General features: G+C 37.8%; 1 protein-coding gene across 2 annotated transcripts in view; it reads left to right on the forward strand.

Annotated features, from left to right (window-relative positions):
- Positions 1–21,313, forward strand: part of KIFAP3 (kinesin associated protein 3) — a 70,102-nt gene that overhangs the window by 35,373 nt on the left and 13,416 nt on the right. Inside the window, exons 13-19 of one of the 2 annotated variants that reach the window (XM_061345482.1) lie at positions 215–327; positions 1,292–1,457; positions 1,639–1,767; positions 2,174–2,272; positions 3,405–3,490; positions 12,048–12,237; positions 16,447–16,546. In XM_061345482.1, coding sequence (XP_061201466.1) covers positions 215–327; positions 1,292–1,457; positions 1,639–1,767; positions 2,174–2,272; positions 3,405–3,490; positions 12,048–12,237; positions 16,447–16,546 — 883 coding nt within the window. The remainder of the gene's footprint in view (positions 1–214; positions 328–1,291; positions 1,458–1,638; positions 1,768–2,173; positions 2,273–3,404; positions 3,491–12,047; positions 12,238–16,446; positions 16,547–21,313) is intronic. The other variant, XM_061345483.1, reaches the window with a different exon arrangement.

Consider the following 21,313-nt stretch of genomic DNA (forward strand, 5'->3'; position numbering starts at 1 on the left):
CCCACCAGTACATGTGGTCATTGTAGCTGTTACAGAGTTTATACAGAGACTTTTCTTTTTCAACTTAAACTTGAAAGAAGAAATAGTTCCTGTCCAGATTCTTCCCTTTTCCCTTTTAAAAGTTCAAGCTGGTTTTGTGTGTGTTGGTTTTTGGTCAGCCACTGCTTTCCTTATTTTTATGTGGTGGATATCCCAAGTGTTTGCTTCATTTCAGGAAATGGTTTGAAAACACTCATGAAGCGGGCTTTGAAATTTAAGGATCCATTGTTAATGAAGATGATCAGGAATATTTCACAACATGATGGACCAACTAAAAGCCTGTTCATTGTAAGTACTGTCTATTACCTAATATGATCTCTGATTCTTCCTACTAGAAAAGACTGGCTGTGGACAGCTGCTGTGCTTTGTCTTTACATGGTGTCCAGATTAAGTTTTCTTGGCTGCCTCAGGTTGTTTTGTTTTATAAGGCTACCTCATTTGGTAAGACAGGGTTTGAATCCTCACTACAGGGAAAAGAAATCTTAAGCTGTATCCAATAAGTCCCTGTTCCAAAATAAACACACAAAATGAAGCAAATGCCAACAACAAAAGAAAAAAGAGAGCACACTCCCCACCCCCAAACCCCAACTGCTGGGGTGCATGTCATAATACTTAACAGTTAACAATTTCTTCTGTTATTGCTAGAAGGCAAAATAAAGTGTGGGGTTTGTTTCCCCCCCCCCCCCCCACTGTATCCAGTGTTTTGTATAAGTGAATATTTTAAAATTTTGAATACTTGCTATTCAGTTAACCATGTAAAGCTGCCCTTTCAAAAGGGAGGGAAGGGAAACATCCTAATTGTGGAGATTTTATATGCACTGTTAAATTGTGGATTGAATTTCAAATTGTCTTAAAGCATTGTAGAATTAGGAAGTAGAATCCGTGATTCCGCTGTTCATGTCCCCAGAATATCTCACAGTTATTTCTTAAAATCTATAGGAAGAGGACTCTTACTGTCACTAATGCGGTATGGTGTTCACTGTTGTCTTTCCCTTATTTTCTAACTGCTTTCTCAAGCCACGTGTGTAATAACTACTTTTGGAACATCTGAACAAATTATCCACAATTTTTAAAAGTGAAAGGATGCTGAAATGTTTTCTTGGATTATTCTTCAACTGAAATTGAAAGTGCCTTATTAGCCTTCATTTAAGGAGAAAAGTCTTTTGAGAACTAGTTTTGATTTGACCAAGTTGTGAGTTCTTCAGAACCCCAGATTATTCTCTAGGTATGTTTGTTGTTATATTTTCTCTAGGATTATGTTGGTGATTTAGCAGCTCAGATATCAAATGATGAAGAGGAGGAATTTGTGATTGAATGTCTGGGGACACTTGCAAATTTGACCTTACCAGATCTTGACTGGGAACTTGTGCTGAAAGAGTACAAACTGGTTCCATACCTGAAGGATAAACTAAAACCAGGTCTGTACAAAGTTCTGTTGCTCTTTCAAAGTAGAGTCTTTCGAAGAATTCTTGAACTGCTGTTGCACTTAAGTTCGGGGAAACTTAACATAGAAGAACAGAATTGTATCTAGAGATAAATATACAACTGCCACAAGATTAAGGATTTCTGAGTGGTAATACTTCCTGCATTCTGATGTAGCAGGTTCTGCAGAGGATGACCTTGTTTTAGAAGTCGTGATAATGATTGGAACAGTTTCTATGGATGACTCCTGTGCTGCTTTGCTGGCTAAATCTGGAATCATCCCTGCACTAATTGAGCTTCTAAATGGTATGTTTGCCATGTTTGACTTCGTTGTTTTTTGTTTTTTTCAGAGAAGTTAGTTGATGTAGTCATGCTGTAACTGAATGCACATTCGTTTTCTCTTGTAAGGCAGGAGTAGGTGTTATGAAAGTCAGGGCAATTACTTGGTTACTGATAGATATGGACTAGTAGCAGTCTGATGCATTTGACTTTTTCCTATGCCTCCACTACTTCTGCTGTACTCTGTGGTCTTTCTGCTTGACTGGAGCAGGAAAGAAAATGTTCATTTTGTGTTGTTGGGAGAGGAAATCTCTTGCATACCACTGAATCGTCTAGCTGACATGTAAGAACTGGGTGTTCTCTAAGCCTCACAAGCTTCTAATTGTAAGATCTGAAACTGTGCTTTTGTTTTGTTTTGTTTTTTTCCTTGCAGCTCAGCAGGAAGATGATGAGTTTGTCTGTCAGATCATCTATGTATTTTATCAGATGGTCTTTCACCAAGCCACCAGAGATGTCATTATCAAGGAAACACGTATCTTTTTAAAGATTAAATATCTAGAACTGCAGCAGTTAATTTGCCATCACTTGCTGTTTGACCTATATTTATCTTGCATAAACCTCCTGATCTCAGAGCTCTCTTTGTAATTTATTTCAGCTGAAAGGAAAAAACAGGCAGCCTAGGCATGTTAGAGGGACTGCAAGATTAGTAAGGAAGATTAAAAGTTAGTTTGCTTAGAAACAGGAAGCGAAGTAGGAGGAGGATCACTGGACCAGGTGACCCATTAGTTCTTATGAAAACTGAATTACTGCATTAATTTGTTTCACAGATCGTAGTTCATAGAAGAACCTACATAGAGCATAAACAAACCAACCTCTTGAACTGCACCATTAAACATATATGTTGCGTAGTCTGAAGTTATGTGCATTAAAATAATAGCATTCTTTCTTATATCAATCTAGACAACAAAAATAATGCTTGCCTAGTATTTTTTTGTCCACCTGATTGTTCTTTGAATTTTGTTTGACGTAAGTCTTCCCTCTTCTTCCCACTATGGAGACTTTGATTCCTGTTCCTGACTTTCCTGTGTCTCTTCTTTTTTCACCTTTCTGTTGATGACTGAATCTGTTCTTCCATTTCCTTGTTGTGAATCTGTTCAATTTTTGGTTTTGTATAGTACTTACAACTCTTATTTAGGCTTTACTGCATACTGTCATTATTGTTTGCATAATAGATTATCTTCAATGTTTTTGAAACGTATACATTGGAAGCCTTTTTTAAAACCAGAAATGCCTACCGGTTACCAAGGTAACAGATAAAAGATTAAACCATTCCACAGAATCTGAACCTTATGAAATAACACATGGGGTACATGGATTTCCAGTAACAGATCAGAATTTTCTTTGAAGGGGCATGTAATTTATTTTCAGCAATTTTGAAGAATATTTGGGTATTTTAAAATGTGATTTAAAAAAAAACCTAAAAAGTGACTGGGGGAAGGCTGCTGACCCATGTGATGTGATGTAAAATTCCTAACTATGATTCTTAATGAAATCTGCAGTTGGAAGAATACAGAGCTGTGGAGAAAAACAAACAAAAAAACAACCAACAAACAAATAAAAATAAAACAAACCAAAAGCTCTTATCCTTAACAGTTTCTTTCCAGAGGCTCCAGCATATCTCATTGACCTGATGCATGACAAAAATGCTGAGATCCGCAAGGTCTGTGACAACACTCTAGATATTATAGCGGTAGGTCTAATTTTTATTTTTGTATCATCTGTCCTTCAAGAACCTCTGTACATGAGACAATTCTAAAATAACTTGCAAATTGGAGATATTTTTCATGCACAACTTTCTAATCCCATAGGTAATAGATCATTTTCATGGGACAACGACAATCATTAATCTAGGTTTGTACCAGATTTCTGAAGAGTTTGTATATATAGCAGTTAGCTTTACACTACAGACACTTCTAAGAGAGTGCTTTTGTACTTAAATAAATGAATCACGTTACACAAGTATGTCAAGCTTTATTTCTTAATTCTCCAGGCAAATAGCTCTTGTTACCCAGCAGCTTTTACGCAGCTTTTCTACATCAATTGATGCCAATTTTTGTTTCAGAAAGAAAATGCAGTCAGTGATCCTGAACCTGGCTGTTTGCTGCTGGGGGAACAGTCAGTGTAGTATTGAACTTACAGAGTCCTCTGCTCTTGGATAGGTTTCTTTTAGCTACATGACTTAGTTTGTCAAAACACAAAGAAATTTTAGCATTTTGCAATGTCTTAGGATTATAGACTGTACATAATGTTGGATGTAGAGTAGCTGTCATGAAATTAAATCTTGCAGCCAAAGGAACTTCACTATGAGTCAAGGGTGGTGTCTTTGACTACCTTAATGCTTTTCCTGTCACCTCGTTAGTTGAATTACACATATTGCATCTTGTTCTGTGAAAAGTTTAATGTAGTGTAAGACCTAATTTAGGCTATTTTGTTGTCGTCTGTTACACTCATTAGTAATGCCTTCTAATTTAATATTCATCTAAAAAAAGAAGTAAAATGACACGACATTTTCTGTGTTGGAATTCTTTTTATCTGGCTCTAGTTTTTGCTTCATAGAGGTACTGAGTGAAAATCCTGATCCACCTAGTTAGTGGCAGAGTTGCTGTTGACATTCTTTAAGGGCAAAATTTTAAGTAAGATGGATATGCAGTTAGTACTTATGTATGATGTACATTATGTTCAGTTACCAAGATCAGTTATTTCCAGAGACATCTCCAGTGGAAACAGTTCTAATACTTTTATCTTCTGGCTGAGGCCAGACCATCAGGGTGCTTCTAAGGCTTATTTTGTCTTGGGGCTAGTGCAGTTTTCAAGTGCCTCAGTTGTTGATCTGTTCATGTTGGGGAGCTTTACAGTGTGGTGCATAGTAGTATCTAGTTACTGAAAAATGTTAGCAAAATTGTTAAGCAACATTAATTTTATAGAATCTATAAAAATAAGATATAGCTTCGTATTCACTATTAACATCTGAGTAAAATGTATTGGGCTTTCTTTTACTTCTTAAGAAGAGGTAATCTTTATTCTAGCTGCGAGTAAATGAGGAGAGCTATTATAATGGATGGATAGTTCTTCTCAACTTGCAGGAAGCACTGGACAGGACTTCTAGGGCTTTGAGGAAGAATACAGGGAAGAGATTATGTGGTACTGCTGTTACTGAGGGTAAGGGAGAATATAGCAAGCACATACTCAAAGTAGTTTGTGTGGAGTAAGTTATTTTCTCTGGTCAGTGCCATGCTTAGGATGGTGTTCACTGGTAAGTTGGTAGAGTTCCCTTGCTAAGAAGGTCTTTTTAGCTTTATTATCTAGCTGCTGAGTTATAGGTTGTAAAAGTGATAATTAACACCATGCCCTGTTGGGAATGGGAAGCACAAATACATCCTGTTTTCTGGAAGAAGGAGAATGCTGCTGATTGCTTTCTTGTTAATGTTGTAATCTGGCTGCACTCTGTCTCCCACTACCAAAAATCACAGGCAAAAAAGGCATCACATTCTAGATGGTGGTGGGAGAAAATCTGAAACAGTAGTTTATCAGAATGTCAAGTCTTTATAGGTGTTTTGCTATTCAGCTCAGAGGTGGAGCAGCCTGTAAAAACTGAGGTATTTAGTTGTGCAGCAATTTTTACGCAAGGTGCATTCTGAGTTGTCTGAGCAGACATGTTCTTTAAGAATGGTGGAACTTCTTATCTGTGCTAAACCCACAACAAGAAAAAATGAAGTTTTCAGTCTGTTGTTCCATACATGCTGACAGGAGTAGTTCCTCTGATGATGGAAATCAGAAACTAAAAGTTGGAGAATTCAAGTTTGAAAGTAATGTCTTCTCAGGGAGGCAAATGCTTCTTTCACTCATCAATAAGCTCTATATACTGTGATTGAAGTAACACTGAAGAAAATCAGATGCCTTACAGGCCTTAGGGGAGATATGCTTTCTGTAGTAAAGTAATTGTCACAGAAATTATGGAAATGTTACACTAGTGATGATTTGTTTAATATAGCTTGGCTGGACTCTGCCATTGATGAACTGAAACAGATGTGCTACTTTAACATAGTACGTATTGGGGAGTCACAGTTTTGCACTGGTAAATTCAAGATACCCCTTTTGTCGAAAAGAAAGTCTGCGTTGATAATTTAGAAATGCTTCAGTCTTGTGTCATGTGCCGAGTATTGACACCAAGCAGTTAGTTTAGTGTACTTGCACAGCTAAAGCAGGGTGGGTCTCGAGGCTCTGCTGACAGCCTGGAATCAACAGCTGCTATAGGAGTCTTGAGCAAATGAAGTCCCCTTTTCCTCTGCCTCAGAAGCCTGGATGCCTGCAACTCCAACCTTGTGGAAAGAAGTGTCAGCTTACTTGAGATAGTTTTACTCTGTTCACCTCGGACAACGTTATTGAGAGCTCACAGGGCTATTAATCTCTCAGTTTTCTCATTCTTTTTCTGCCCCTAGCTCAGCCTTATTGCAGTTAAATTATTTTCCTCATTTATTCAAATGATATTTAATTAACTATAACCAGATTCTTGGACTGTGTAGTCTCAACCTTTACCTTCCATTGTTTGCCCCCATTTTCCTATTCAGTGTTTTTACAGCTTTGAATCCAGATCTGCTTGTTTCTTTTATGATCAAGAATGGATCATTATACTTCCTGCAGAAGTAAACCATCTTATAGATAGCTACAGCATTATCCATGTGATTGAGGAAGGACCTCATGCCTAAAGTGTTATTCCAGCTCTTATTCTTTGCCCCAGTTATTTGTAATGAATCCCAAATAATGTTTGCCTCATATGCAGAGCTGTATTAATGAACAGTTTGCATCTTTCCCTATTAGCTAAATGCCCTGACACAAATCCTTCATGTTGGGAATGCTGGAATGTCGCGTAAGAGGCCAGAATGTGCTGTGAACTCTCAGTACTCTGAGATTTAGGGTCAGCTGTGCAAGATGTTGGCCAGCTCTCTTAGAATCAAGAAAGACCACAGGGATTTGGTGTGTGCTTTATTTGAATACGCAGCATACTCTTAAAATAGATAACCTTTGACTCCAGCTTGGTGTCCTCTTCGCATGAAGAGTGCTGTAATCACTCCAGGAAAACAGATTCTCCCTTCACTTCTCAAGGCTCTCCCATTTTGTAGTGTCTCTTGTTCCCCTGTTATCCCCTAACAATCATGAATACAGACATGTGAGCAGAATAGCAGCTAGGGTGTGGGGCTGCAGGCTGAACTGCAGATGTATGTTTTCACTGATCAGCTTCTGCATTGTGAAATTTGCAATCAGTCTACTTTGGTGCTGGTAGCTTTTTGTGGCAAAGAGCATGCACCCAGCAGGAAAGGCTCTACCAGCATGAGAAGAAGAACCACACTGGAGGAAGCATTAGACTGGGCAGGCTTGTCCTAATAGGGTTATGAGAAGACAAAACTGATCTTGGACAGATTTCCTTCTAGCATTGGTGCTTGCTCTTTGGACTTGTAAGAGTAGGCAGGTGAGCTAAACCACTGATCTCTGTTAACTTTCATAACAACTTGCCAATGAGATAGATATCTCATGCTCCTGCAAAGGGAAAAAAAAAAAAAAGTTTCTCTGTTCAGCTGTTGACAATATAGGAACCCTGTGGATGGCATGCATGTTAGGCAGGCACCTAAGTTCAGGGGCTGTGTTTACTTTTTCTCTGCCTTGCTTTAGTTTCATATCTGTTCACTTCCCATCAGAATACACTTAGTATGAACCTGGTTGTGAAGAAGTAACTCTGGATTGCACAGGTGTGTTAGGAGGTTTTTTTGGTCTGTGAATGAATTCCCCCCTGGTGGTGCTTACGCTAAGGTAGGTGTTGAGTCCACCTGCAGATGGTGATCCATAACATCTGTTTCTCTCCTTGGTTTATAGAGGCATATAGTTCAAATGTCATGCCTCCCTTTTGGATAGCCAGACAAGGTAAATCTTTTCTTACTTAATAAATGGTTAATTTAACCTTTCATGTAAATTGTGTGTTTTAGGGATGGCTAAATAATGAAGAATGTAACATATAACCAAGTACAGCCTTGAACACGATGAATATTCTCTTTACTGTATAGCAGCTTTAGTTTAGTATGAGGAATCGCATCAAATGAACCCTATTACAGACCCAATTAAAGGGCAACCACATTAAAGTGAAAAGGAAAATCTGTTTTTCATCAGCTGTGAGAGAACACAAAGCAGATCTGTGTAGCTCTATGTTATCCTATAGTGTGTTAATCAGATACAAGGTGTGACGGAAGCCAGTGACAAAGGGGACCCCTGATAGGGAACAGACACGCTCTGATAATAGGCCAGTTAACGCTTCATAATATTTCAATGGTTCAGTAGTAAACAAAGTTGGAAGCAGAACTTCAAAAAGGATGGCACATTCCTCGCAAAGTCGGACCATACATCTTCTATGACACTTTTGGATTTATGGAAACCGAATGTTAAAAACAGTGATGTCAGGGAGCTCCAAAGAGAATAAAATCAACCTTCAAGATTCCTCCTTTTATGTTTCTGAACATGCAGTGTTGGGGTGACATGGGGTTAGAGAATAGGCACATTCCTTTTATCATCTTCTTGTTGCCCCAAACACTGCTTTTTTAGTAGGTCAACATTTCAAAGGGCTGAAGAGCACAAAGCTATGTTTGTATCTCTGTGATGTTTAGTTTTCTGTTTTAATTTGCAGTAATTCCAAGGCAAAAAAGGTGTCGTTCATGTGTTTAAAAAAAAACCACCAAACAACGAACAAAACACTTTTAATAGCTCAAAATATAATTACTGGAAGACTTGATGTGTTTTAGGGAATTGTTTTGCTCTAAACTGCTTTAATTTGGCTTCTTTGTACATTTGGATATGTTCCTGCATTTACAGCTTTTCTTCCATTCTGATGTTATTCCATTAATCATTTATCCAGTGGTGTTTCTGCACATTTCTGTGGAAAATGTACAGATGTATTCCTGATCTAGCAGTACTGAAATGAACTCGTTTGTGCTGAGGGTTGTATAAGTTGTTCTAGATGACTGCAAATCATCCTTTTCTAGGATTGCTGCCAGAATGAAACTCTTGACAAAACTGATCATTGATCTGATTCTGGTGCTGTCACTTCTTTTTCCTTTTTACTCATTCATAATGAAATGCAAGGTACAAAGTAACCAAACTGCTTGAACAGGTAACTTGTGATTTTTAAGTAACCTGCAGATATGTTCAATCTTACAGCTGCTAATTTACCATTCAGTCAATAATCATATTTTCCAAAATTTAGATGAATGATTGAGGTAAAATACCCGGGAGTTTTAAGCCTCTTAATATAGGATGGGAAATGTAGAATACACAAATATTCTGCCCTGTTGTCTTGTCTGAAGAAAAAGTCAGTATCTGAGAAATTTTAATGTTTGTGGGGTTTTTTTGGGGGGGTGTCTTTTTTTTTTTTTTTTTCCTCTTTTTATTTAGGATGGTACAAAGAGTTGATGTATATCTGTGACAGACATTCAGCACGTTCAGACAGTGGAGTAGGGATAGTACAAAGAGTTGATGTATATCTGTGACAGACATTCAGCACGTTCAGACAGTGGAGTAGAGTGGAACAGTGATGTTGGGCAAGCGGGATTCATTTGGGTTGAAACTTTGGGAAGATCAGCATGTTTTCAAAGTGCATTCATGGTTTATATGAATTAGGTAATTTAGCTGATGGCTTTTTGAGAACTTTTAAAGGTAGACAAGGTAAAAGGGATTCAGCTTCCCACAGATTAATCTAATTTGCTGTTTCTTAAATTTGTGTATTTTCCCCCACTTCTTTACAACCATGATTTCTGGGAACAGTTTTCTTAAGACTGCAGTATGATTTCTGGCAATTACAAGGTATTTCTCTAAAGGTTGTAAGTAATTCACAGCTGGTGGAGGCTGACATAATAGCCAACAGTTTAGCTCTGGCAGATGCAGCAAAGGAGATGCTTCCAAGATGCTGGTCAGATATCATCATTGAAAGTCATGCCCTTTGTTGTTTTGTTTTGTTTTTGTTTTTGTTTTTTTTTGTGGGTCATTTTATAAATCTCAGTAATGAGCTTGCTTTTTCCAGGGCAACTCTTGTTTTGCACTATTGCTTCTAGCCTTTCCTTCTAACCAAGAGTGGAAGTGAGGAAGGAAAGATCAAGAGGCAGAAATAGCATGAGATGTTCTTTTACCAAAAAGTATAAGGTATAGAGGGCTGTGTGTGATGTTTTGGGAGTTTTGTTTTGTTTTTCTGTCTCTCCCTAAGGCTGCTGCATTACTGACAGAAATCTGGAATTTTAGTTGAGCTCACTAGGCACTGCAAATATCTATGGATCCCACAGGTGATACTTGCCCTTTGTATGGAAGTTATGCAGAAGGGCAGGTTTTTGGACAGGAATGCTTGCATGCCAGGATGGTGCAGAGGGGAGTTAGAAGGGTCTAGTAACTGGTGTGGGTCAGAGGTGTCATTGAAGAAATTTAGAACAATGCTGCAGACTGAGAAGAGCCCCACATCTACAGGTACTTGCATGGATGTCCCAGCAAATGGGAGATTACATTCTGCTGTAAGCCAAGAAGAACAAACTTGTTATTTCCCCAAATAAAACAGTTTTAAAACCTACTACCATAGGATAAGGGTTTGTGGTTGCATGGCATGACTTGACATCCCATGAAATTTTGGATGCTCTAGATGCTCATTAGGAATGTCAGAGCAGCTTCTGCCAGAATGACAGGGCCAGCTGGTTATTGTGTTATCAGCCAGTCAGAAGGGTGGAAAAGGCACAGGGTAGAGAGTCTTACCTGTGCCAGGCTAGAAGCAGTAAAGACAACGTAGGTTGAATACTAAGTCAGTTTAAAAACTTAAGTTCAGTCTATAGGGGTTTTGGAAGTTTAACCTGAGCTACTTAGCCTAGTTATTCTGTCTTCACTGCTACTTTTTGACTTCCAGTAATAGACACATCTACTTTTGCATGTCTAGCTGGAGCAGTTCAAGAAATTACCACTTCCTAAGCCAAGGCATTGTTGCTAATTGTGTGAATGTTTCTCATCCCCTTCAGGGCTAAATAAAACAGATTTTAAAATCTTGAAACTATTCCAGCTAGATCTCCAGGGAAAGTCTGTCTAGATCAGGTGTTAATCAATGTGAGAGTTAAATGATTTTCAGTTTTTCTCTCCTTTGTAGTTTAGCTGTAAGACAGCAAAGCGAGACCTGTTTCACAAGAACATTTCGTCCTACAATTAGAAACTCTGTGGTTATGAATGTTGTTCCTGTTCACAATCCTTTGATTAAAAAATTACTACCCATGGTGCATTATTTGTGAATCTTCCCAAATTGTTTCCATCTGCTGATTTCATGTTGATGAGTTTCCTATAGTTAGCTGCTGCCTATTTTTCCAGTAATATTGAGAAACAGTATTATCCACAGGTTTGTGTTCCCTCAGTGGTAATCAACAGCCCACATAGTCTGCTCTGTTTAGAAGAGTCTTCTAAACAGCTGATTGCAGTGTCCAGAGGCTATGTCACTTCCTTATGGTGCCTCTCTATATTGAATATCACATCACTTGAGCGCAATTAGGCTGTAATCCAGATTGAAATTTCATGCCTACATTTTGTTTCCATAGTGGTTGGAACCTGTGTCCTGTTTTCCTCAGCTTTCTGGGGAAGCTCCTTTCAGATTTTAGTGTTGTATCTTGGGTTCCTACATCCTCTTTATTACAAATGTTGTGCACCATTTTTGTGGGTATTTAATATTAATCATAAAAAAGCCATTATAAAATTTGACAAGAAGTTGAAAATTAATTCCTCATGAAACAAGATAAAAAGTCATGGTTTTTTTCAGAACTCCTGTTGCATTTTCTAGTAACTAGTTGTCCTAATGAACATTTCCCTAATGACGTATTTGGCCAGTGTTAGTAATTAAGTACTGAAAAATCAAAAATTGGCAGTAATCGGCTCTTCTTGATGAACCAAATGATGAGACTGTGATGATGGAACTTCCCTGCTCAAAGTAGGATTTTTTTTCTGGATGGTGTAAAATTACAAACCATGAAGGGAAGATTGTACTGCTGCATGTACAAAACCAGAATAATGGCTAGTGTTTGCAAAATCATTCTCTTTTTTGCTAAAAGAGCTCTGCAAACTGAATAGAGGATTTAAGTCACTGAAGCCTGACATTTACATCTTTTGCTGACATTAAATTCCTCTGCTATTTCCTGTGAAATCAAACAGATTTGTCTATACCCCATCCTAAAATACTGTGTGGTGATTTTTAACAGGAATATGATGAGGAATGGGCTAAAAAAATACAGAGCGAGAAATTTCGATGGCACAACTCTCAGTGGCTGGAGATGGTGGAGAGTCGGCAGATGGATGACAGTGAGCAGTATCTGTATGGTGATGATCGTATTGAGCCCTACATCCACGAAGGGGATATTCTGGAAAGACCTGACCTCTACTACAATGCAGGTAAGGCTGCATATATTAGTATTCAGGACTGGGATTGCTACTTCTGTGGAACAGGAGCATGATCTGGGGCTGTGGGGAGAATTCGCTGGCTCAAACCAGTCAGACAGTTGCCTGTCTGTGTCACTGGGAGCAGCACTGATGCACACTAGCCAGGATGGACGTGGCCTTGTTAGGATGTTAATGGTGGATTGAGTACTGTATATCTGTCATCTTACGAAGTGCTACAGATCTTCAGAAATATGAGTAGACCTGTCTGAGAGGTAATGGACTGTGATGACTGATCTGAATAAAGGTGACCCAGCCTCGTTCTTCACATGTATTTCTTGTGTGCATAGCTTGTTTGCTTTGCAAACACAAACCTTTTTTTCATCCCTGTTAAATTCACAGCTATGGGATTTGATGCTGAAATTTGTTTTGCCTTTTGTGCTAGTCCTGTGATGGATTTTTATATTGCAGAACTTGATGAAAGACTTCAGTTGAGCTACACCAAACCTGTAGATTCCTTAGCAGAGGCAATCATTGTGTGACTTTCAGTTAATATGTTTGTGTGATTTTTGCTATCTTTTATACGGAAGTGTGTGAATCTCTGCTGTAAATACTTTTATTTTTCAGTTCTTCATATGAAAATGTTTTATTTGAAGACATTTGCTTAAAAAAAGTAAATAAATTCTTAAGGGTAGTCATGTTCTTATTTGAGATGAGCCCATATACATGCACAGTAGTGCGTAATGACACAGTTGTGGGGGATCTGAAGTGGAATCTACTCTCTCTCTGTAAAGATTTCATAGTTACTAAGAAAATAGAAATTGCCATACTGGATTAAGACAGTGATGTGTGTAGTCCAATATTGCCAACTGTTTCAGAAAAAGGTTCAAAAAGTTCTGCTGGAGACACTCATGAAATAATTTGCCCATCAGATAAATATCTTCATAACTTTTCATAACTCAGAGTTGGCTTATGCTCTCAGATTTGTGGTTATATCCTTTTCAAAGTCCTGCATGACTGTGTGCTCATGGATTTATTTTTTATTTAATTGCCGGTTTGAATCTGTGGTTTTTTATTTTCCATATAAGTGTCCAGTCCTTTGCCGTGATGCGTGAGTCACAAAACTCTCTGACTCTACAATGAATTTGCAGGAATAGTAATAACAAAAACAAAACCACTAAGCCCCATAAGCTTTATTTGCAGTTGCTGTGAGAGAATAATTGTGCAAGATCTCAGAGCTGTTTAAAAAAATTATTCTCAAAGGGTACCAGAACTTAAGGATGTTTTTTTTCTTCTACTTTTGATTATGTATGCAGCCAAAGCAACCTGCCCTTTTAGTGGTATGTTTTTCCTTTTTGAATCCTGTAGCTTTATCTTGCTCTACTAGCCGTACAAGTTACCAGTGTGAGCCATGTGTTATACAGTACTTCTATTACATCAAGTCTGCTTTGGGCTTCTGAAGTTAAATATGTGCAGCATGCCTGTTGTAGTCTCCCCTTTACAGGTATTAGTAATAAACTTTTGCTTATTTCATAGGGCCATTTCTCTTCCCAAGAGTGTGAGCTTAACAGAGTGGCACCACTAACCTGAATTTCCTGGCTTTTAATCGTTTATGTTACAAGCTTAATGTTATTTGAACAAAGATTTTCATACTGGAATTGATATTTGACTGAGAAGGAGAGGCAGATTTCCAGTGATATGTTCTGCTGATGTTTGAAAAGTGCTTTTGTTTTTAAAGGTATAAGAGTAGGTGGTTATATTAAAAATATAGATTTACTTCTTGGGTTCCTTCCAACAAGTGCCAGTAATGGTGTGCTTCTGAAGTCTGATAGATCTATTCTTTTGAGACATAATATTCTTTTGAAAAGGCTGCAGATTATTGTACCAGTTGAAGTAGGTATTTGGGTGTCTGAAGGACAGAGCATGCCTTAGTCAAAAAATAGCAGAAATACAAATCTTTGTGCAGTCAGAAATTAAATACTGTGTTTCAGTTTGATTTTAGAAATGACCTGCACTGATGGTTGATGCTCAGTACAAGTCCTCCCTTAGCCATAAAAGTTCTTGAGTTCACTGATGGCAAGATGATCCTTATTGCGGTGATATGCCAACATCTCTCTTGCACAGTAACTTGAACTTACATGAAAATCTCTGTAGGATCTCTGAAGTCACCTTCATAAGCTCAATGTCTCTCTTGCTCTGAAAGTACATAACCCTAATTTATATTGAAATGTACATAACAACAGATGTCCTTTAACTGTGTAATCATATTATGCAGCTGTTGCTATCCATGTGCTTTCATTTTTCTATAAATTCCTGTGAACCATAACTCTTGAGTGTTATGGTTTGAATGTTAGCAGTCTTGATTGAAGACACTTTAAGTAGTGGTACTTCCAGCCTTAAAGTTAAAATGTAGTGCTTGCTTTATTAATATAAAGATAAATGTTATTTTAAGGTCTCTCTGCTTTCAGATAGGTCTTAACCAAACCTGACTGTTTAAAATACATAGTCGCTTAAATTGATTGGTTTTGATCTGAAGTGCTGCAGGTATAGAAGTGCTAATGTTCCCTCTTATTTATTTTCTGTGAAAAATACAGCATAGGTGGTGAGTAAGGAAAACTTGGCACAAGTGTTAATAATAGCCATTTCAACTTTCTTTCCTCATTTTTGGTCATTTTACATCCATATGATATCACAGGGCACTCATGTCTTGGTGAATATGCTGAAAGACAGTAATGTCTGTCTGTGTCAGATTACTTGCTTGTCAAATAATACTCTTCTACATACTGTATGCACATGTATACAATTAGATGTATCCATGTACAGCTATCTTATGCTGCTAAAATGTAGTTTGGTCATGGCTAGCGTTTTTCATTTACAATCTGTTGCATTGTATTCAGTCACTTTCCCATGAGGTAGTATCTTCTAAATGAATCACTGTAGCACCTCATCAAATGTCTGTTAGAAATCTAGATGTGTCAATTCTATTCCTTTTATCATTTGTCACTGTATTATCTTCAAAAAACAGGTAAATTCATAAAGCACTGGGAGATTTGTTTGAATGCCTGAGTTGTCATCTTTAAGCCCTTGTGTCTGTAAGTAACTTTCCACTGCTTCCTGCACAGGCAGTTTTAGTAGTTTCAAAACCACAGAGGTTAAGCTAAGTGGCCTGTGACTCCTTGGATCTTATCTCTCTTTAGAGTGGAATGGCATCTGTAACTTCCTAGTCATTAGGAATATCTCTCTTTTCTGTTGAACTGTATCAGTCTGAATGTACCTGTTTCTGCCGTTTTCTGTACTAGGATTGTTTTCATACAGTTATGGAGACAAACTGATGTAGGGTCAGTTTTGATTAAGTAAGTCACTATCTGATTAGAGCCTAATACTAATTACCAAGTAAGAACTCTGTCCTTAATATTAACAAGAAATGTTTTGTGAATGGTAACAAGAAAGAGTTAAGCTGGGCTCTCGTTCACCTGGGGTCAGTTCACTGACTTTACTTCAAAGGCACTCTGGATTTACACTGATACAGCAGAGGGAAAACGTTAGCCCCTGATTTTATTCTAAAGCAAGCAGACACTGTGAAGCCTTCAAGGAATACTGTTGGCTTTCCTGCATCTTCTTATGCCAGTGCTTTAATATACAAGAAACAAAAAAACCCACAAACCCTTTAATCTATGTTCATGAGAGGATATCATGTGAAAAGACCACCCTTTAGGAAATAGCTAGAAGACATTAAAATATGGGGAGAGAAAAAAATATATTTGAAGTTTTTGAAGCTTTCCCTTTTTTTCTTGATTAGTTTTGAGAGGTACAGTGGTAAAGGATAGAGTCTGAGCAAGTAAGACCTTTGCTGCTTTTCTGCTTTTTTGTTGCTGGCCAAGATTAATATTTGACCCTTCTCATTACTTTTTCTTTGGGCTCGCTTTCATGATGAAGTAGACAAGTTTGGTCTCAATATAACTTTTGCAGGCCTAAGGAAGAAGGGGTAAGAGAGTATTTCTTAAATACAGCTTTTCTTCAGAGCAGTGGGCTGAGCTACCTGAAGTCCAAGTAAGGTTTCTTGGAATTGAAGTTGCTGTTTTTCAATATTTTTGTTGCTTTAAATTCCTCCAAGAAATATTGCAAGCTGCTAATGAAATCCTAAGACAAGCACAGATTGCATTACCTGCTTGCTCTGAAGTCCTGCTGCTTCATACAGTCACTGTATCTTTCTTGGTTTTATAGATGGCTTAATAGCCCCTGATGGAGCAGTGAGTCCAGATTTCTTCAGTGATTACCATCTTCAGAATGGAGACCTCATTGGGCAGCATCCTTTCTCTAGCAGGTAAATTGATCTTCTTAGAGAATGCATAGAATCCAACAATGGCTGTTCAGATTGATTGACAGGGCTTCATTTGTTTTGCCCTCATAGCAGAGGGAATGGTTTAGACCGAAGAAGAAGCTGTCCAAATTACATGCTTCTTTTAGCATGTTAACACACATGTTGTAATAGAATCATAAAATCATAGAGTAACCAAGGTTGGAAAGGACCTTAGCTGTACAATAGAAAAGTAAAACTAGAGCATACAGTTGTTCACCTGTTACAATTGCTCAAATACTATTTAGACATTATTATTTGGAAATATCTGACAAGAAGTTTGAGATGCTGATTACCTAGGAGACTAGTTTCCAGCATTCTTAAATCGTTAAAAATAAGCTTTGTTTAGCTGCCAAAACTATTTGTGTGGGGTTTGTTTTTTGTTTAGGTTGGGGAGTTTGGTTGGGTTTTTTGTTTGTTTTGGCTTTGTTTTCTTTGGAGGTTGTTTTGTGTACGTGTGCATGTTGGGTTTTGGTGTTTAGTTTGTTTTGGTGTTTTGGGTTTTGTGGAGGTTTTTGGGTTTGTTTATTTGTTTGTTTGTTTGGTTCTGGGTTTGGTTTTGGTTTTGGTTTGTTTCTTTGTTTGTTTTTCACTTAACCCAAGTTTTCTTGAGGTATTCTCATTTAGATTATTGAGGGCACTTACTCTGAAAATTTGCTAGATGAGCAGAAGATGTGGAATTGACTTTTGGGAATGTTTCTCTGAATTCCTCCTCTGACCAATAACCTCTGCTTCTCTGAATGTCAAAATGCTGCAGTTTGAATTTCTGAGTAGACCTCTCCCACAGATTCAAAATAGAGAAGACTTATCTTAAAGAATGGAATCTTCATAAATCCTGTTGCGTTTAGGAAGTGCCTTTTATGGGCACTCAGTATGAAATATTTAAAACACTTTACAGTAGTGGTACAGAATTAGCTTCAACAGGATGCTCTCTGGACTTGCCCAGCCATGTGGCTGAAGTTGTTCCTTTCCAAAAGAAGAATGTTATTTTCACCACTTGGAACTTTAGTCATCATTTTAAAAATATGCTTAATTCACAGTATGTACAGCTGAAGCAAAAAAGATTTTTCTCCTTTACTTTCGCTTCTTGTAGTTGTTAAAGGGCAGTGGATGGTTACACTTGTTTGTTTATTCTACCTGCAATGCACCAGAAAGCTGAACATTTGTCAAGGGGTGGAATGGTGATAACATTTTTAACAACAAATTAAAATAACAAAAATGCTCAGATCAGGAAAAAAAAAGTAGGACTTGAGAAATAGATACTCTTGGAAAAAGGAAGTATTTATAATCAGTAAAGATCAAGTTCAGATTAGTGTGTAATCCTTTGCACTGAGCTTATATTTGGGAAGGGAATACTGGAGCTGATAGCTTCCAAATGCACAACCTTTGTTTCAGAGCATGCAGGCATCACCAGGAGAAACTGAGGGAAGTATGAGCTATATGCTACCCTTGGAGTCTTACTATATGACTTAGAGATGACAGGTTTCTGTATTAACCAGAATACTGTATGGGTATGTGGTCCCAACAGCCTTCATGCCCCCTTGGAGATGGGGGGAAAGGTGTGTAGAGTGAAGCTTGTGGACTCCGTTGTTTCCGATAAACTTGGGTATGGCTCCAGTCAAGATGCTTTTGTTTTGGCAGAAAGCATTCAGCTGGGAAGAAAAAAATCTTGAGTGTCCTTAGGTAAAAGTTAAAGTAGATCACTGTACCTCAAGTTGCAATCCTTTATCAGGGAGCTACATTAGTAAATTGATTTTTTAACCTGACTGTATTCCACCTAAAATTAGTAGCAAAATACATCTGGTATATACCTAGTTAAATTAAGTATTTGTAGAATTTTCTTGCAATGTCTCCAGGCATTTTGGAGCTCACCTTGAGAAAGAAAACAGAGAAACTGCAGTTTGGGTAATGACTAACTTGGTAATTGCCTTTTGAAGATAGATAGCCTCTGTAAATATTCAGATTTCTCGCTAGAATTCTGTTTTCTAGGAAAACTTATTTTGATATGATTGCTCTGTGGATTTATCTGCAGTCCAGACACCCAGTCTAATTGGAAACAGTGTGGACTGCTGCAAATGTTCTCTCCTATTTGTAACAGAGCAGGACTGAATTGTTTGATAGAATAGATACTGGCAGTCAAATGGCGAATCCTAGTTTTCAGATGTGTGTCATTATCGTTTTGAACTTCTTGGCGCCAGAAACCAGGATTTCCTGATGCTTAGAGCTAATGTAAAATGCATTAGTGCTCCAAGGCATGAGCCATGGAATTGCCAGTCCCATGAGCTTGAAGAGCCAGACCTTCCCTTTTCCCCCCAATCTGAATTGGTGTTGGAAGGTAAAACCATACGTGCTAGAGAGCCTAATTAAAAATAATAGCAGCAAGTCAAGGCTCTTTTTATGTGTTATATAGTGTACATTTCATCCATACCAAAACATAATTCTAGGGTATTTTTATGCTTACAGTTTAAAGCTAACAAGAACCTTATGTCAAGGATTTATTTTTAACCAGTTCCAGCTTTTAATAAATCAAGATTTTTGTTATAAAAATGGTTCATTTTTCTATTATTAATGTTTGGAAATGTTTTCCAAAACTTTTTGAAAGCAAGCTGACTTATGATTTGCATAGACATCTAGCAAGTTAACAGTAACATTTTTTTGTGAGTTCAAAGAGAAATTACCTAATAATGAGCATATTTCTGATCTTTTTGTTCGTTACACTTTTTTGTTACACAGTTATTTGTTGTGCCTGTGTCTTCTGGTCTTGGCCTTTTATATTAGGCTTTTTAATTCTGTAATAGAAACAGTTGCTTATTAAGCGATGAGGTGAGTTCTGAAGAAGTCTCTTCTTTCATTTAAGACCACCCTGTGAAGTTTGAGGTAGGTGACAATCATGAGCTGAATTCTTGCTACTCAACTTTGAGTAATCCTTTTCTTATCCTTTCTGCACTGCAATGAGGAAAACTTAGGATATGTTACATCTTCAGTGTCTCTGAGGTAATTTCCTATTCTTGCAATGTGCTTAGACTGGATCAGGACTTCTCCTTGCCTCTGGGAAAGCCTTAAGAAGTCAGACAGAAAGACTTACCTTTTTAGTGCCTGCATGTCACTAAGAAACTGAGCTAGTGTTGAAACAGTGTTGGTGCCCCCAGTGTGTTACCAGGGCTTGAATGTGCTTATCATCAACCCTATTTTTTTGGAGCCAGAGAAATGGTCTTTGAGGAGAGGTTTTCAAGGATTGCAACCAAACTCAAGTTGCCTTGAAGATTTTCACTGTAAGCAATACTTAATAATATTTGTTTAAGGCAGCTCAGCCCACAACAGCTGTCATATATTGTTATACCAGTTATACTGCATTGAGCAGATAGTGAGAACCATGTGCTTCCTTGGTTGTAGGATACTAGTTCTTAGCAGAGGTCTGGGACAGCCTCTGCCATTACAGTTCCACCAAGTTACATTCAGGAAAATTCAGAAGAATTGGAGCAGTGGCAGTATCCAGATGTGCAGCTGATGAAGTGGTTGACTTTCCTGTAACCTAGTAGGGGTATCAGAACCATCTCCTGTGGAGTCCCTGTCCCAGGAGGGACTGGACCTACATACCTAGATCTGCTGCAGTCTCAGGCAGGTAGGAAAGTCCTTTTTTTTTTTTTTTTTGAAGTCAAGTAAAACATAACTTTAAAAAAGTTAAGGTATTTATAGGTACCTGCTGGGTTAGCACAGAGGGGTTTTTCCCCCATTATTTTTTAAGTGGGAAACATGGAGTAATAGTATTAGCAGTAAGAACATCTCTACGTATGACAGGTTAGGTGGAGTATCTTAAGGACTGCATTTTTCAATGACATTGCCTTCCCTTGACAGGGTTTCTTGGACTTTCCTTTGAAACCTAGAGACTGACTACTGTCAACAGTTGAGAATGCTATTCTCCATTATTGATTTCTGCATTGTGACGTACACAACAACTTTGAATGCAATTGTAAAAGTATCTACCCCTAAGTTCAGTTTGCAATTTGCTTGCATGTTTGCTATTCTGGACGTATCCTGAAGCAGAAATAATTGTTGTTTCTGGTACTTGTCAGCATAAAGGAGAAGCAGCACATAATAAAGATGTGGAAAGTTGCCATTTTTCTAATGCTGCCACCCTCACTTTAGGGACTGAAGGCATTATTAGAAATCAAAATGCTTTGTTTCTCGTAAGCTAGTTTGTTTTGCAGCTTTAGTTTACAGCTCTTATTTCTGACCTATATTCTTACTGGAATTTTACTGCTGTGTATGATGTCTATAAATAGAATTATTTCAGAATATAATGTACACAGAAGCAGTGATAAAATGCATAAACAGCATCTCTTGTTTTCCTCAAAGACTGGGAGCAGAATGCAAACAGATTGTAAGGTATGTTTTCCATTCAGCAGAAAATACATGCTGAGGAGGTTGTTTTGACAGCTTGTATGCAGGTTTTTTCATTGGCTATGAAAAGACTTCTGTGATTAGATTACCAGCTTTGAATCATCTTTCTGTCTTTGAGAAACAGATGGACATTAGGCATAGATTTGAAATTTTCATCTGTTATTAAAATCTGTATTCAAGGCTCTGGTTCTGATAACTCTTAATAGAGAGTGAAAGTTTTATGATTGTAGCAAACAAGAAGTCCCTCACCTTTGGCTGATGTGATGACAGCTTAGTGTCTGAGCTGCCAGGGATAAAGACCAGCTTAAAGACATCTTCAAGAATCTGTTGCTA

The sequence above is a fragment of the Neopsephotus bourkii genome, unplaced genomic scaffold (assembly GCF_033783945.1).
Source record: "Neopsephotus bourkii isolate Nb327-2 ecotype Australia unplaced genomic scaffold, CSIRO-AGI_Nbou_v1 NB_234, whole genome shotgun sequence".
In the NCBI taxonomy this organism is placed as follows: Eukaryota; Metazoa; Chordata; class Aves; order Psittaciformes; family Psittacidae; genus Neopsephotus; species Neopsephotus bourkii.